General features: G+C 38.9%; 1 protein-coding gene across 18 annotated transcripts in view; it reads right to left on the minus strand.

Moving 5' to 3' along the window:
• LPP (LIM domain containing preferred translocation partner in lipoma) overlaps window positions 1-17,841 on the minus strand; it is a 655,110-nt gene that overhangs the window by 472,344 nt on the left and 164,925 nt on the right. For 7 of the 18 annotated variants that reach the window (XM_079155229.1, XM_079155231.1, XM_079155235.1 and 4 more), the window contains exon 4: window positions 5,312-5,345. The exons of the other annotated variants lie outside the window; for them this stretch is intronic. In XM_079155229.1, the coding sequence (XP_079011355.1) occupies window positions 5,312-5,314 (3 nt within the window). In that variant the 5' untranslated portion in view covers window positions 5,315-5,345. The remainder of the gene's footprint in view (window positions 1-5,311; window positions 5,346-17,841) is intronic. 18 annotated transcript variants of the gene reach the window in all.

The raw sequence follows: 17,841 nt of genomic DNA on the forward strand, positions 1-17,841 counted from the left end.
CAGGTCCTCAGGTTTGTAATCTTAGGCACAGCTTTCTTTCTAAATGACACATAACAATTTCAATAGGCAAATGTGCTCTAACTTTTCAGAATGGGACTTTTGGCTGCCCTGAGAATGAATCTAGTTCTGCCCTAAGGTGACCTGTGTTCAGCAGAAGCACAATGTGTTGGAAAGTGAACACAAAATCAGCCCAGCTGGTTGGCTGAAGGGTTCTCCTAAAGGGTTTTCTTTCTTTCTTTTTTTTTTTTTGTTGTTGTTGTTGTTGTTGTTGTTGTTGTTGTTTTGTGTTTTGTTTTGATACTAGGGGTTAAACCCAGGGGCACTCAACCACTGAGCTACATCACTAGCCTTTTTTTAAAATCTTTTATTTCAAGACAGTTCTTCCTAAGTTGTTGAGGCTGGCTTTGAACTTGCACTCCTCCTGCCTCAACCTCCGGAGTCACTGAGATTACGTTCATGCATCATGGTGCCAGACTCCTAGAGTGTTTTCTAGGGGATGTTGACCAGAGTTGCTCAAAGGAAAATACTCTCAAGGTCAGACTCAGAGTAAACAAGATGACTGCTATCCCACAGGACTTCCTAAGAGACTGAGCTTGCTAATGCACACTGTCAGCACTAAGAGGGCGCCAAAGGATGCAGCATTTTCCAGCCTATGTGGTTGCTCTATCCAGAGTGGAACCCTCATGGACTAATATTTATAGACAATGCATTAAAAACAGATGAGCTCAAGCATGGTGAGGCTAAGAAAGGGCTCTTCTATTTGCCCAGAGTTGAGCTCCTGAAAGATATGAAAAGGCTTCTGCTATGCTTTCATCTTCCCATTCAGGACCTCCCTCATGGTTTCCTCTCCTTCCGCCACAAACAGCTCCCCTTTCCCATTCATCATTACACCGTTTTGGATAAGGTTTGCTAAACTAAACAGCACTAGATTGGTACTTCTCCCACTGTTTACTCCCTTCCCTTAGAAAGTGTCTCCTTTTCTCAAAATCTCATAAGGCCAACCCAACTGTCACCCAACCCCTGCCCTGTGAAGCTTTCCTTCTTAAGTGCCTGTCTTCCATCCCAGTTAGAAGTAACTGCTCTTTTTCCTTCTCTGAACTTTATCTGTAAGTTTCTACTTTCCTACTTAAATTATAGTTATTTGTGTGTTGACTTAACTTCACCAGTTGATTTGTACTCTCCCTAAAGCTTTCACACCTACCATCTTGTTTTAGTCTTCCAACGTACTAGAAGGCAGAACAAAAGATGCTATTAATTATAATGATTGTGCAGAGACAATATTGCTTAGTAGTTCAGAGAGTAGTTGTTGGAGACAAAGTGTCTGAGTTCAAATCCTGGCTTTATCTATCATGAACCACGTGATCTTGAGTTAACTATATAAAATCTCTGGTTCTCAATTTTTCACCTGTGAAATAGTAATAATTATAGTACCTTCCTCAAAGGTTGGTTGTAAGAATTGAGTTAATGATGCAAACACTTGGAATAGTGTCTAACTCAGTAAGCACGTAGTAAATGTCCCAGGAAGTACAGAAGTGGCCTTACCAGAATTTTCCAGAACAATTGTCATTTTTTCCTTCAATATGCTATCTACCAAAAATTATTTTTCCATTCTCTGAATATTTATCAAACTCATAGATGACCCAGATGTGACTGACTCCTGGTCCCAGGAAACAGACAACAAGACAGATCAGGTCCTGAATTCAAGGTCTTTACATTCTAAAGGGGAAGGAAAAAAGGCAGAAAGAAACCAAACAATTAAGTAAACATGCTGGTTTTTGGTTTGTTCTGACTGTGATACCTCTAGCCAAACAATCCTGTTCACTTTGGACAAAATTATACACAGAATGTTTTCTATTTCATTTGTAACTATGTTTTTAGAGTTCAACATTTGTTTAAAATATTTTGCCTTATTTCACCAGTTTCCTCAGGCAGTAAACAAGGAATCACTCCTGGGTTTTGTATAAATATTCAGTTCATGGATTTTGGTTCAGCCCCCTCCCATAAACTCAGGTACATCCCTAGTGGCTGATATATAACTTAGGGAAAGAATACTGCTGACTTGGCACTCAGCTGCTATTTTGAAATCACACAGATTTTATGAGATTTGTTATGAGAGAATTTCACTCCAAGAAAGTGTTCAGTGTCATTCACAAAAGTACAGCATTCTCTTCTGCAAAATCCCAGTGGGGATGTGGTCTCATAAATGATTATGCAGTTATCAGGAAATAAATATAAATGGTTAAGCTAAAAAGAGATGGCCAACTAAAGAGAAGTGTGAATCAGATTTGGGGGCACCTATTTGGCAAAAATTAATGAAACTCTCTGGTGCTTTTAAGGGTACAAGAACATAGACATACTTACATATTATTGAAGGAATTATAAATTAATAATGTGCTTGGTGGTGAGAAGCATAACTTGACTTACCAACTTTGCCCTTTAACTTAACATTTCTACTTAGATCTAATAAAAAGTAAAGATGGTTTTTATAGCATTGTAGCAGTGAAAAGTTGAAGTCATTGTAATGTTTGTTTTCAAGGCAGTGATTTTATTAAGATATATGCATTCTTTGAACTACCATGCTGTCATTTAACAATTAAAAGGCAGTCACTGAAAAAGAAAAGAAAGACTTAAACCAATTCCACAGTTTGATTACTCAGGAACTTTAGAAATGACCCTTTGGCATCTAGTAAAACAACAAGTCAGTCTCTATTCCAGTTTTTTATCCATGTAAAATATTTTCTGCAAGTTTATTTGTTATATTGATACCAGTTTTGGGGGAGTATTACTATTCATTCCCCTTGATCATCTGTCATCCTTACAATCTCTGCCTTGATTTATAATGCACAACTTTGTCCTTTGTGAGTATCTACCATATCTTGGGGATATATACAGGGATACACCATGCAAAGTTGATCTCATGATAGTGTGTTTATGGGGAAGAAGGGAGAGAATGGAGAGTGGAAATTCAAGAATGAATTAAGATTTCAAGTTGTGGGTGTTCACCCTCCTCTCCAAACTGGTTGAAACTCATTAGCTTTAAGGAGTAAAGTTCATATATTTGAACAGAAGCAGATGAAAGACCTGCTAAAGCTTCTATACTTTCCTCTGTCTCTATTTGTTCTAAATAATGGTCTTTAATGAACTGAAAAATCTGCTAAGTTATAAAGTCTATGAAAACTGAAATGATAGGAAGGATGGATTAATATAAAATTCAAACGAGGTCCCAGTAACTCTTGGCTCAAATCTCAGCATGGAGAATCCTGACCACTAGAAGAACTCCCACAGAGGCCAGAATAGCCAGGACCATCAGTACTGTCACCCATGGAAAAGTTGCAGGAAATCAGCCATGGAGTGAGAGGATGCAGATGCTGGTTCAACTAGGAGGGTGGCGACCAACCGCCATCAGGCCAAGCAGTGGAACCTTTTGTTTAAAAGAAATAGTATAAAATACTCTAACTTTTAACAAATCAACAGCAGAATCGCTGGACTTGCAGGGCTGAGGCCCTCACTGCCCTGTTCACAGCCCATCATCGGAGGCTTCTCTGCTGCTCTAAGCCTAGAGCTCCTGAAAGCACAAGTTTATGAATTCTCTGATCTAATCTAATTTCACACTTAATAATTCTTCAGAAGAAACTGAGGCATGGAGATTAAGTGTGGTCCATGGACAGAGAGCTAGTAAATAGAACAGCTATAAATTTTCTTAAAAGAAACTGTGCTGCCTTTTCCCAAATATATAATATTTGTGTCCTAAAATTCAGTCCTTTGAGAAGGATGAAGGAGTTGTTACAATAAATGTGCCAAGCAAAATTCAAAAAACACGTCCAAGGTCAGAGTGGGCACTAACAAATACAGACAGCTAAATGATACCCTGAGAAACCCAGCTCAGAGAAACACAAAACATTCATTCTATAAGTTGAAGTTTTATGTGATGGTTCTTCAGTGAAAACAGCAAAATTACAGTAGAGACTTTTTTTTAAGCTACTATACATAAATGTGTCAGGCACAAAATCAAACCACTCTAAAATGATGTGAAATCCATTCAGTTTTAAGCACAGAAAAACATAGCAGCATTTGTGTGAGGTGTGGGAGACACGTAACCCAAATGTGCTCCTTGGGTTAGTAACTTGAACTAAGAATTCAACAAAAAAGTGTGAGGAGCCTACCAGAGAGAGCACTGAGCAAAAAACATTGTGAGACACATTTGATATAATAGTCATATGATTAACAAACTGTCACATCAAACTTTTCTGCAACGTGGGAACACTTTGACACTTCATATTTTTAAAACTGACATTTTGATTCATTACTGTAAATAGTACTTTGGGTTAAATATTGTGACAAGGAACAGATCATATATATATATATATATATATATATATGTACATATATATGCACTCTATATATTATATGTGTATATTTTTTCTAGCTCTGTAACATTTTATAATGTATGAAACCTTTTCCAGCACTAACAGTTTGGGCCAGTATGTAAACAGGCTATTTCACTCCTGAAGTACCCCTTTCTTTTGAAAAAAGGCAGATGGACCTCATTCCACAGAAAGTCTATGATGCAGGATTTAAAGAATAGTGGGATGAGTTCTAAAGAGGTTCAGAATGTTTGTAAACTCCCAGCAAGGGATTTTATCAAGATCATTTTAGCTTACTGCACTTGAGTTCCTAAAATCATTGTCACAAACATACATAAAATGCACCTTTTGTCTTCAAGGTGCTCCAAAACTACCTTGGACTCAGATACACACATTAAGAAATTCTAAAATAAAGTAGGTATGTCACAAGCAAGAAAGGTGCCAAGTGAGGCTTTTTTGCCTTTTACTTCTGTTTTCCCTTGTTTCTCTTTCTTTCTTTCTTTTGAACTTATTATAGTAAATAACATATTCCCAGAATCATTGTCACACACCAAAATATTTCAGTTGAATTAAGCAAACTATTGATATCAATGAGGGCTGAAGAAACTTAGAAAGTGTTTGAGATGCTCCAATTCCCAAGACAAACTTTCTTCTCAAGGAAAGCATATAGTGTTTGACTCTCATCTGCTACCGACTGATACAATTTTCTAGCTTTTGGCTTTACCTGCAAATCTAAAATAAAATACAAAATATCCCTCCCTATCTCAAAAATCAATTAAAATTTTCACTTTGTTAATTTCAAAGTTATCATGTACTTCCAAATTTTGAAAAATTTATGAAAAGACCATCATCTCAACACATACATGCAAATGTCACACACAAAATACAAAAATAGATCCACATGCATATTTGTCTTTGGTATTCAACTTTCTATCTGGGCACCATACCATTATTATTCAACTCATTCTCCTCCTTAAACACCTGGAAAGATACAAAAAGGAAACACGAGATCTATATATAACAAGATATTATACTTACTACAAATCAGCTTTGCCTCTGCACTGAAATTTAAATGAAGTCATGGTATTCTTTCTGAGTACATACATAGAAAAAGAAGACTGGTCCACACTTGTGGTGTTTGATACAAATGTTATCAAACTCACTTAATCCTATAGAATTTAGGAAAGCATCATGGGTATTATCTAATCAATATGGAAAATATTGAGGAAAACCTATAAAAACAAAAATAATCACCAAAAATTGGATTTTAGTGGTAGCATTCAAAAATTCTTTCTTCTGAAAGGGGAAATACTGGGGAAAGAAACTGGCCAAATTATACATTATACTGCATGCATGTATGAATATGGGGAATAAAATATGGGAAAAAATGTGGGAGGAAAGATCCTGCATCCTTTTTCGTAATTTAAAAAAAAAAAAAAAAAATGGTCAGTTTTGTTATTCATCCAATCAAGTCATCTAGGCTAGACAGCCTAAAACCCTGTAGTCTGTCTGTTTATTAAATGTTAAAGGACTCTTACAAACTATTTCAAAGCTTATTTCAAATTTTAAAAGATAGAAATCCAGTATTTTTCCCCTGGCTTACTGGGAAAATAAATCAGTTCAAGTTTTGCCCAAAGCATAATAAATTACTGTTTGAACCCAAGGCCTTGTAATTATTTTCCCAAACACTTAAGGGGTAAGTTATGACCTAAAAAGGCTGGAGTCTTGTCACTAGGAGCCTGAACCACTTGCAAGGAATAAGGTCTCTTTGGTACATCCTGGGGAGGAACAAAAGTAAAATTACAATATTTGAAGACAGAAAATCTAGATACAAATCAATTCTCCAGCACTTATTACTTGAGATGAATTTGAGCAGGTCACCTGACTTCCATGATTTCACTATAAAATGAGAATAATAAAAGCATACTGAGTTTTATGGAAATTAAATAAGAACATACAAAATCTTAACAGAATTTGCATTGGTGAGATCACTTAGACAACTTTCACCAGCAATTAATAACAATTGTTAAGAGGTCATCTGTATCCAACTAAGTTCAACTCAGATAAAATTTACTAGATGCTTAATCTTTGTGTTTAGGTCTCTGCCATGTGCCATGATTGAAAGGCAAGAAGGAAGGAAAGAAAGAAGGAGGAAGGAAGGAAGGAGGGAAGGGAGGGAGGAAGGAAGGAAGGAAGGAAGGAAGGAAGGAAGGAAGGAAGGAAGAAGGAAGGAAGGAAGGAAGGAAGGAAGGAAGGAAGGAAGAGAATGAAAGAAGGGTCTTCTAAGTCATGACTTCCATCCCCTAGGACATGTGAAGAAGTCAGCATTTCACGTATGAACTCCCAACAATAATACTTATCATTATATAAAAAAGTATAAAAATAATAATGATACAGTATGGTACTGACAATGAATGGCTATAGTGGGAGTTTCAAGTGAGATCCAATGTGATGGTAAGAAAGGGTTCGGAGCAACAGAGTACATGCCATTATTTCTTTCCTGCCCTGTAAGCATCCACTGGACCTGTGGATCTGATGGAAGAGTTCTGCCTGGAAGGGCATTGCGAAGGGGCATCAATTGCGGACTGGCACCTTGGGCACTTACTGAGTGTCTTACTCCTTGTCTTAGCTGTTTTGTGTTGTTCTGACAGAATTCATGAGACTGGGTCATTTATAAAAAAAATCCATGAACTCTAAGAGCACAGCACTGGCATCTGGCCAGGGCCCCTGTGTGGCATCATCCCATGGTGGAAGGTGCAAGGTAAGAGAGAAAGAAAGCAAGAGGGGGCCAAACTGGTCTTTATAACAAGCCTGTTCTTGAGATAACTAACACACTCCCCCAACAACAGCACGGTACAATCCTGAGGGCAGAACCCTCACAACACAATCCCCTCTGATCACACTCTGCCTCCCAATTTTTGCATTGGGGATTAAGCTTCCAAACCATGAACTTTGAGGGGCACACACCATTCCCCCCTCATTTCCTCATTCCTTCCTCTATGCTGGGTTCCTCTCCCTTTTCTCATCTTCTATTCCTGGGGACAGTAATATCCCTGGGCCCAATCCAGACACAGCCTTCATGGTTAAAGAGGGCACTCAGGCAGGGGTCAGGATGACACAGTAGGAACCTCACCAGGCTAAGAATCAGGAGAGCTGAGCTCCTGTCCCAGCCTTGTCTCTATTTTAGTCTGTGACCTTGAGCAAGGTATTCCCCTCAGTGGACCACAATATCCTCACACATCCAGTTAGAGTAAGGATATAGAACAGTCCTTCTTGCTCCTAAATGTTCAATGTCTGCATCCTACAGTTTCCAGCAGCTTCCAAGTAACCACTAAGGGCTCACCAGTCACAGAGATCCTGAAGAGCCTCTGACATGACCACATCAACGGTTTCTATTGTGGGGAAGGTCAGGGACTCCTTCAGAAAATAGCTGATCTAAACAGAGCCCAGGGAGTGTCATGGCAACACTGCTCGCAAGCTGCCAGAGGTAGGAAGGAGAAGCAGCCAGTACGTGTGTGCAGCTGCCACATTTCAGAGCAGCACTCAAACCTCGTTAATATCAACTCGCTTAATACGAGTCCCATAGATCATAAGCTATTTTTACTGTGCGTTTAACAGATTTGTGGATCATCTTCTCTGCCAGCTCTTTCACAGCTCAACCCAGAGGACTGTGCTATGGGAAAGCCTTCAAGACCCTGGGCCATCCAGGGTTAACTTAGGAGAAGGAAGAAGGGGGAATAGCAAAAGAAATAAAAGAAAAATGAATAGGAGGGAGAAAAAGATTCTCATTGGGATCAAGCCTAGCTAGGAAGAGGGGGAGAGTAAGATATAAGAAGATCTAATAGGGACCCAAGCCCCAGCTCTCCAGAGACTCAGATATGCATGTATGGAGAAGAGGGTCCCCTATTTACCCAGGCAACCACAGACCTTTCTCCTCAGTGTGTATCATAATCTCTGCCTGTTTTCACTAGTCTCCACCATTTAAGCCTCTCAGAATACTCATACATGCCACTCTGCAGAGCCCTGAGCTCAGATTCTAAGAGGGAAGTATCTACCTCTATATAGAAAAGCTTATAAGTAAGGGTTTTATTAAATGTCCTCTTTACAAACAACCTGTCTCCCTCATATAGGAATGAGAATTCTATCTTTTGACAACTGCCCAAGCTAAGCTCTGGGAAAACACCCAGCACAGGGCCTGTCACGTAGTAGACAGCCAGTGAGTGTCTGCTGACTTCCATCTGTTTAATACAGCAGCTGCCACATGGACCACATTATTACTAATGGTCTTCATGAAAAGCAGAGTTCATCCAAGATTTGCTGATAAGAGATTCAAGCACCAATCTCTCTCTAACGTTTGGTCAGATGTGGGCACCATTTTCAGACCTGCCACTAATTAGGCAGGTAAGTAGGGTAAGTCATTTCTTCTCTAGGAGCAGGGCTGGACTACACAGTGTTTTCAAGTCCCTTTCCAGTTCTGAAGATCTACAAGCCTATAAGCTGTATAACTACTTCAGAAACAAGCAATAAGCAGAGGAATAAACTGAAGAACATGGTCATGTGCTCCTTTATTGAACACTGTGCCCACAGCATCATGCCAGAGAAACCAGAGCAGCAGACAATGAAAAGATGGCAATATAAAATAAAGTTTAATCACAAAACAAATTTGAGTCAGGTGCAGAGGAAACACCTATAGTCCCAGCTACAGGGGACACTAAGATGGAAGAACATTTGAGCCCAGGAGTTGGAGGACAGTCTGGGCAACATAGTAAGAGTACATTAAAAAGAAAAAAAAAAAAAAAAAAAAAGGAACAGCAGCATGTACAATCAGAAAAATGAGAAATTATATTCTATTTTTGTATTATGTATCAAAATGCACAAATGCATTCTACTGTCATGGATAACTAATTAGAACAATTTAAATAAATAAATAAATAAAATTTTAAGAAAAGGAAAAGAGGAAGAAGAAGAAAGCAAGCCAAGACTGGATTCCAGAGCCAAGTTTGGCAGGGACGATTTCCCTTGGAGGAGGGTAGTGCTGGTCTTTCAGACAAGGAATCAAGGATCATACAGACATAAAAGAGGAAATGTATCACATACAAGCTGGCTCTCTGCAGCAGAAGGGTCCTCACTCCTGGAATAGACGAGTCTCTTACAAATTCCATACCTTGAAATCTTTAACATTCCATGATTCATACAGTTAAGATTAGGGCAATGCCCACCCCACCCACCCACCATTGGCATGACCGGTGGGCAGTAAGAGGAGCACTGACATAGGAACAGGCAGGTGGGTTCTGGGCCTTGCACTGTTGCCACTATTAAGTTGTCAGGGTTTAGCTAAGTGACTTATCTGCCTGAAGACAAGAGATCTTGTAGAATTCTAGCAGGATTTCTTGAGGCTTCTTGAGAATCATCTGTCCATAGCTCACATATTACAGATGAAGAGACTGAAGTTCACCAGAAAAGAAGTGGTTTTTCTCAAGTACACAGTTCAATGATCTATGCCTACTTCTCTGGTCATGACTGATATTCACCTGCTTCTAGGTCCTGCCTCAAATAGATTCTCTTTTACCTTCTATAGATTTATTCTTCAACTCCATGTAATGTCTCATCAAAGCCCATGTAATTATGTTTCACAGTCAACTGCAGTCACTGGTTCTATAAGAAACCTCCAGGAAGAAAGAGTTCTCCAAATTCTCTTGCTCCCCAAGTGCATTACTAACTCACACACTACACTGGGTCCTGTCTGGCCCTAGATCAGACTCACCGCCACATGCCTGCCAGCTCCCTCCTTCAACTTCTCAGCAAGCTAAATTGCTTGTAGGCCCTAAGTAAATGCTTATGAAGTCAGTAAAGAAGCTTGGTTTTCTGACACTCAGCCAGGTACCTTCTCAAATATATCATGTTGCCTCTGATCATTGCAAAAAACAGCCAAAATAATTTCAACCGTCTTCAAATCAATCAAGCTTTTTACACAAGAGTTCCTAATGGAGCAACAATAATTTCAAATGTCTTCAAATCCATCAAGCTAACACAGAGTACCTTAATGGAGCAACAGGGTCCTAGTTCTTCTGCCTCTTAGGGTTCTGCTTTTACCATTGGATAGACAGACTCTCAAAACCTGGTCCTCAGCTGGACAGGCCCATTTTGTCCATTACAGAAGAAAAGAGACATTTGGAAGGAAGGAGCACCATAGTTACTTACAGCAAAAGTTGTATACTGAGTAGACACTCACCTGGGAATGTCTGAGTGCAAGCATGGTAGAAAGATTTATGAGACAGAACTGTGGAACTCTAGAGGCAACCCAAGGCACATATCAGATGGGAAATTTTTTAAAATGTCTTCAAACACATAAGGACTAGATGCCAGCACACGTAGCGATGGCCCTAGCCAGACAGCAAAGGCATATTGGCACCACTGTAATTTGTCCATCCACCAATATGTTTCCCAAAAAACACCCATATGCTTTCTTTTAGCTTCCATATGCTTTTTTAGCAAGGAAACTAAAATATTTCATTAGTTTTGAGTAATTAATAATTACTTATTTCACAATAGTCACCCTCATTAAAAAACGAAAATAACTGATTAAGCTGCAGGATCCTGGCTTTCAGCTCAAGCTTCTTTTAATTTTTTTTTTTTTTTTTTAATTCTTCCCCTCTAGGAATTGAGTAACAGAGTAAAAGAGCCAGTGTTGAAATATTCACACTATGGGGAAGGAAGAGTTATCATACACACAGCCCAGCATTCCTCTTGACTGAGACATTGTGATTTAATAAAAAGAACATGGACTTTGGGATAGGAAAGACTTGGAATCCAATCAGGTTTGACCCCTTGTGAATAGTACTTCTGAGGAAATGAAGGGTGCTGAAAAGATAAAGCCTGCTGGATCCCTTCAAGCTGATCCTCCGTTATTCCCCGGGAGTGATTCCCAGGGTTCCCTGCTGCTATCTGAAGGCCTGGGTACTGCATGCCCCAAGAATGCAGGCAGAGTGCCAGTCATTGTCAGCAGGTCATGGCCAAGATCCTTGAAATTGGTCTCAGGCCTACAGGAATGCTTCTTAAACTCTAATGAGCATGTGAACTACCTGGGGATCTTGTCAAAACACAGATTCTAACTCAAGATGTCTGGAGTATGGCCTGAGATCTGCATTTCTAACAAGTTCCAAAGTGCTATTGAGCCCATCATCCTAAGACAACTTTGAGAAACAAGAACCTAAGAACTGTCATGATGAAGTTAGGAAATAGATTCTGTGAAAATAAGATAAGTATGTCTATCTCATTAAGCTTTGATAAGGATTACTAATAACACGGACAATGTGTTAAGTCAGTTTTTTGTTTTGTGACCAAAGTATCTGAGAAGAACAACTTAGAGGAGGAAAGATTTATGTTGGCTCATGGTTTCAGATTCAATCCAGGGTCAGCCAGTTACATTGATCTGGGCCTGAGGTGAAACAGAACATCATGGTGGAAGGACATGGCAGAGCAAAGCTGATTTTATCTCATAGCAACCTGGCAGTCAGGAAGCAGAGAGAAAGGACTGGGGTGGGGAAGAAGATAAACCCGTCCAAGGCACACCCCCAGTGACCCTCCTCCAACCAGGTCCCAACTCCCATTCAGCCATCAATGGATTAATCCACTTAGGATCAGAACTTTCATAATCCAATTGCTTCCCAGAAATTGGACCTGAGAACACATGAGACTTTGGTGGACAGTCTAGAACCACACCATGACAAATAATAATACCTCTGTGTACAGAACAGCACAAAGGTATTTAATTTATCCTCACAATCACTTGTCAGTAGGGTATGATTTTCATTTTACAAACAACAAAGCAGAGACCCCAAGCAATCATGTAACTTATTTTAGGCCATGTAGGTCATAATAGTGGGTTCCAAATCCAGGTATATCAGTCTATCAGGGTGAGCCAAAGGAAGACAGAAACTATAAGTCAGTATTTTTATAGAGTGTTGACATGAAGTCTGGTTCTTGTTCTGCCATTATTCCCAGGGAGTCATTAAACTGCTGCCTGAATTTTGGTTATGCCCTATTAGTCTCCACTTGCTTCTCTGTAAGGTGAGGTGTTGCCCCTGACAACCTCTGAGGCCTCTGCCATTCCAACACTGGTTTTCACTCTCCTGGCTCCCACGTGTGCTTGCAGAGGGTCACCAGCACTAAGTTTTCACTTCTCACATGTGGCAGTCATTACAACTTGGCAGAATCCAAACTCTAGCTGCTTACATCTGCATTTGTGCTGATCTAGGCATGGTCGGTAATCTATCTCTGTTAAAGTCCCACGCTCAATATAACAGGGAAAAAACAACAACGGATTCCCCAGAGCACTGAAATTCCAAATTGGTCAATAACTTGAAGCATGATCAGGGCACCATGATCCCAATTACCCTCTGTCTCCTCATCTCACTTATTGAGGCAACTAACCTGATGGAAGTAGGAAAAACAATGAGAAACTATGAGTTGTTTATAGTGCATTTATATAACTCTTGGATTTTTTTTTTTTTTTTTTTTTTGGCCTTAAGGTTTGGATAAGAATTTAATTAGTGAATTATCATATAAGTGATTCAGAAAGTGTGATCTTGTCCTTCACCAAACTCCCACAGCACACAATCGCTATATTCCTCTGGGGCCCATTTACCATTTTCTACCAGAGATTTCCATGGTTTATAAATTTGCTTTGTCGTCCTTATTCATATTCAGTGTTATCTCTGAAGAGAGTCACATATTTTGGAGCAGATCTGGATTTAAACTCAAACTTTGCTCTTTATTAACTGTACAACTCTGAGCAAATTATTCAACCTGAGTTTGGTTTCCTTTCACACACACAAAAAAAAAAAAAACTGGGGAAAAATAACTTTCCATTTTATAAGATTAAATAAAATAATGTAAGGTATTAAAAGTAACTTGCACTTAGCACATTCTGGGTTCAAAGTGCACGTAAGTGAAAAAATGAATTAATTAAAGTAGTAAGATTTTCAGTATGAAAATCACTTAACAGTTGACGACAGTAAATGTCCAGAGCCATTCTAAGCCAAACTGAGAACCAGAGTGGAACAATAGGTGAACTGTGGGAAAAATCTAACAGCTAAAGGAAATGAGTGCCAACCACATGTCATCTCAGACTTCCCACGCAGAAAAACATTTTTTGCCTACCCTAGAACTCATATATGGCCTTCAGAGTGGCTATAAAACTCCTGGAATTGTGGTTAGTATTCTCCGCAGATGTACTTTTTTTTTTTTTTAAGAGAGTTCACAGGTTCATCTGAGTTTCCTACACTTCCATAACCTTCTCCTTACCCCAAACACAAGTGTGTATAGGCATGTGTACGTCTACACACACACATACACACACATATACACAGAGAGAGACAGAGAGAGAGAGAGAGAGAGAGAGAGAGAGAGAGAGAGAGAGAGAGAGAGAGAGAAACTACTGCCTTAAGCAAGCAGGAAGGAACTTGTCAGCTCGAAGGACAACAGTTTATTTACTAACACAAGTCTGAGGGATGCAAACATGGGCAACAGAAGCTACAATGATGACCACACCAAACCAGAGAGAGGGTCTCCTAATTTAAGACATGGCATGGTTACAAACTTGCTATGAGGGCTTAGAAACATCTAAGACTTGTGACAATCAGAGCTTGGGTGACCTTTGATATCCTCTCCTCCACCCACCAATGTCCATCTCACAGATGGAGAAAGCAAGGCTCAGAGAAAGGCCAGGCCTTCACCAAAGTCACAGCAAATAAATTAAGAGTCAAGATTTGAACCACAGACTTAGCAAAATCATTGCTACTCTTTGAATCTCTGTACTATGTGGTTTTAAGTATTCAGATTCAGTAATCGCTAAATTATCTTCTATCTTATGAATAAATTATTACACTTTTCTCTGAACCTTAAAGTCTCATGAAAATAAGAGTGTGGTTTTCACAACAATTTACCAGCTGCTTCTCAGTCCCAGCATCAAGATAGCAAGAAGGTCTGAAAAAGTGAGATGCACCACTATAAATCCTGTGTGGTCCCAGCAACTGGCAATAGACAGCACTGAACTAGATATCAGTGTGTGGGCTATTACTCTCCTGTCCTCTTGTATATCAGTCTCTCATCTGTCTTCTTTTTATGAATGTTTCCAAAGATGTGCAGTTCATTGCCATCTAGGAGTTCATTCTCAGCTTCTTATAATATATTGGATCAGAAAAGGGCAGGAGGCATGTGGTGGAGACAGTGGTGAGGTCAGAGCCAAATAACCTCTTAGAGGAAGGCCTACGAGGGGACCCACATTCTCCTAATCAACACAGAGAAGCCAGCCTAACCTTCTGTGCCTCTGCTGTATGGAACAAATGAAGATGCTTCAGGTCCATTTATACTTCAAAGGACATCTCACATTAACTTTGAGATCAGTTTTGTCTGAAAGACATGACCCTTTAAATATTAGGAACAGAAAGAACAATTTAAAAGAAGAGATTTCTCAACCAAAGCAAAGATACAATTATAAAGTGAAAAGAAGAAACCACAGCCCAGGACTAGCTACCACCCCTTAAACAAATTGGATTCCCACCCTGAGCCCAAAATCTCCTCCTCTGACATGGAAAATTTCATTGGAAGATTGAGTCTTAAAGTTCCCTCTGACTTTGGTGTTTTGATTCTTCTTTATGGGTCCAATTACTCACCCAAGAAAAGTCAAACAACAGAAGAAGAACCCCCTACCTCTGAATGGTGTTAACAGTGGTGAGGGTACTAGGTTCCCTAAAAACAAGGCCTAGAATGATGACATAGAGAGGGAGAGGTGGGCTTATTCCCCTTTCTACCTTGAAAATGGATGACGCTGGAACCAGAGGACAGCCAGGATAAAAATGACGAATGAATGGGCATAGACACTTCAAATCTCTAGCTCCTTCTCCAGTACCTAACAGAAGTCAAAGCTAAATAGAAGAACATTTTCACACAGAGCTCTGTAATAGTCATTGGATTTTTGAAATGTGGCAGCAGAGAGGAGAAGAGACTGGCAAGGAAATAAAATAATAGAGAATAGAACGTTTAACTGGAAGAAATGCCATGATCAACCAGTACAGCTCTGTACACTGTTAAGTTCTGAAATAGACCCCAGGGAGATGACTTGCCCAAGGAGACACTCACTGACAACAAGGCTTGAATTAGAAGCAGATTCTCATGATTTCTGGCTTACATGACATATAAAAAAATTGCTTCAATCTCAAAAACAATGAGATTCTATCCAGGTAACCAAGGAGGGAAGTTCATTTCTAACTACTGCCTCTGCCTTCCCTTCAAAATAAATAAAGAAAGAAAGAATTGTATTTAAGGAAAACTAGGGCTATTTTCCCCAAAATTATAATAAACAATTCACTCTGGCAATCTAGAGAAACACATGAGAATTAATTGGCTATTATTCATCCTTGTTAATGAATCACCCTATGGAAACAAGGGAAAATCAACAGTCTAGAAGAGGCCAGAAGCCTGTCCTTGTTCTAGAACAGATCTTGCCTATTAAAGAACATGAGGTATCAACTCTAAATAGTAAACAGAGTATACCATTTCAGATTCCATGGAGTAAGGCTTTAAATAGATTTGGTTTGGAAATGGGACAAGGAACACACCGCAGTTAGTAGATCAACGTTGAAAACAGAGAAAAACAATGATTATACTCATTAAGTGGTTACCTGTTGACACTTCTACTGTCAAGTCTAATGATTTATTTAAACTGTTATTCTTTCTTCATTACTGCCACTGATGCCATTAATTACCACAGATTATTCTATATTTCCACAGCATGCCCCCAGAATATTTACCTCTCCTCCTTCCTAACTTTATTTGAGAAGTTTCTATCCTTTCTTCCTGACCAGTCCCTACCTCCAAAAGATACAGATTAGATTCATGGGTAGATAGATAAATGGGCGAGTTGTTGAGGGGGCAGGTAGTGCTGGCCAGACAGATAAAATTCCTCTTTTTCAAGCAGATTTTGGAACATTTCATGATTTGCTCAAAACACCTTTTGGTAACTTCAAGATGGATTTCAGTGGGAAAGGGGACACAGTTAACCATTTTTCAAAGTTTGTTCTGTTCACATTTAACAACTAACATCTAGCTGAAGGTTCTGCAGTTTCTAAATGAACAAGCTCTGCCTGCAAGAGCTATCAAAACTGTGACCAGATATATTTGTCCGTGAAAATAATACATTGAAAAAGAGTTTTTGCAGGGACAATTTTTGGACTATACTGGAAATAAAATATTGGCCAGGTAACATTCTTAGATTTTTGTCTATACCTTTTTCTTAATAATGCTCTCTTCTGTAGGCATGAAGGAAAAAATCTAAAAAACTCAAGGGGGTACTATTTCTGATTTAATTATATAAGTTTCCCAGTCCGTACATCATCCACCTGTTTGTATATGGTATGTTCTCTTTAAAATATGTGATGGAAGTTAGCTTTGAAAATTGCATTAACTTAACACCATAATTTCCACTCAATTCCAAATTGCTAAGTCCTACCATATGGGGCAAAACCAACCAATCTCAGGATTTCCAAAGGTCTGTGCAACTAAACTTATGTTTGCAGTTCAAGATCAAAAAAATGATATACCCAAGATATAAATAACATATTCAGGAGAATTAAACTTTACAGTATTTTAAATGATGCTATCACAGCTTCCACCAAGTTACATTCTAAAACAACTACAGTGAGGAACATCCTGGTGATTGCTTCTCCTTTTCTTTGGCTAAGACTTGTAAAAAATTACATAGTAGAGCTTACTTAGAGGTGCAGTTATCAGCAGGTTAGTTACAAGAGAAAATCACACTGTAAATCTTACAAATATGGCACTTCTTTAAAAATGTTTTCCTGCCATTGACCTCCATTTCTTGGCAAACTCAGGATCAATGTATTCATCTGCCAAAGGTCTTCCTTCTTGCACTGGTCCCCAGTAGAGTGATATGCAATTTAATGGGTCCTGGGCTTCAAAAGACTCTAACTCATAATCTGTGTTCTTGGGATTTTGTTGCTGTTGTTATTGCAACATTGGATTATATTTTTTGAGATGACTTGTTGGGCAGATGAAAATAGTGATTGATACTACTAATATTCTTTGATCCCTTCAGAGACAGGTAACTCTGACAGTATAATATAGTGAAAAATGCATTTGATCAAGGGTGAGAAGACTAAGTTGAAAAGCCCTTTCACCACATACTAACTGCAGATGCAATAAAACAATAAGAACATTCTAGTACACAGCATATTACACATAATTAAATATTCATTAAATCTGAATCTTTTGTACTGCCCAGAAAATCATGCTTTTAGTATTAACTTTAAGAGGTAGGAATTTTAAAAGAAAATTAAATTAATACATAAATGGAGGACAGGTCTCTGTCTTGTTCACTTTTCAGGTTCTGTTGCTCATGAAATACCTTTATATTTCTTCAAATGAGGGTAAAATCAACCTTGTGCATTATTGGCCC

This window comes from Sciurus vulgaris (assembly GCF_902686455.1).
Source record: "Sciurus vulgaris genome assembly, chromosome: 10".
NCBI lineage: Eukaryota > Metazoa > Chordata > Mammalia > Rodentia > Sciuridae > Sciurus > Sciurus vulgaris.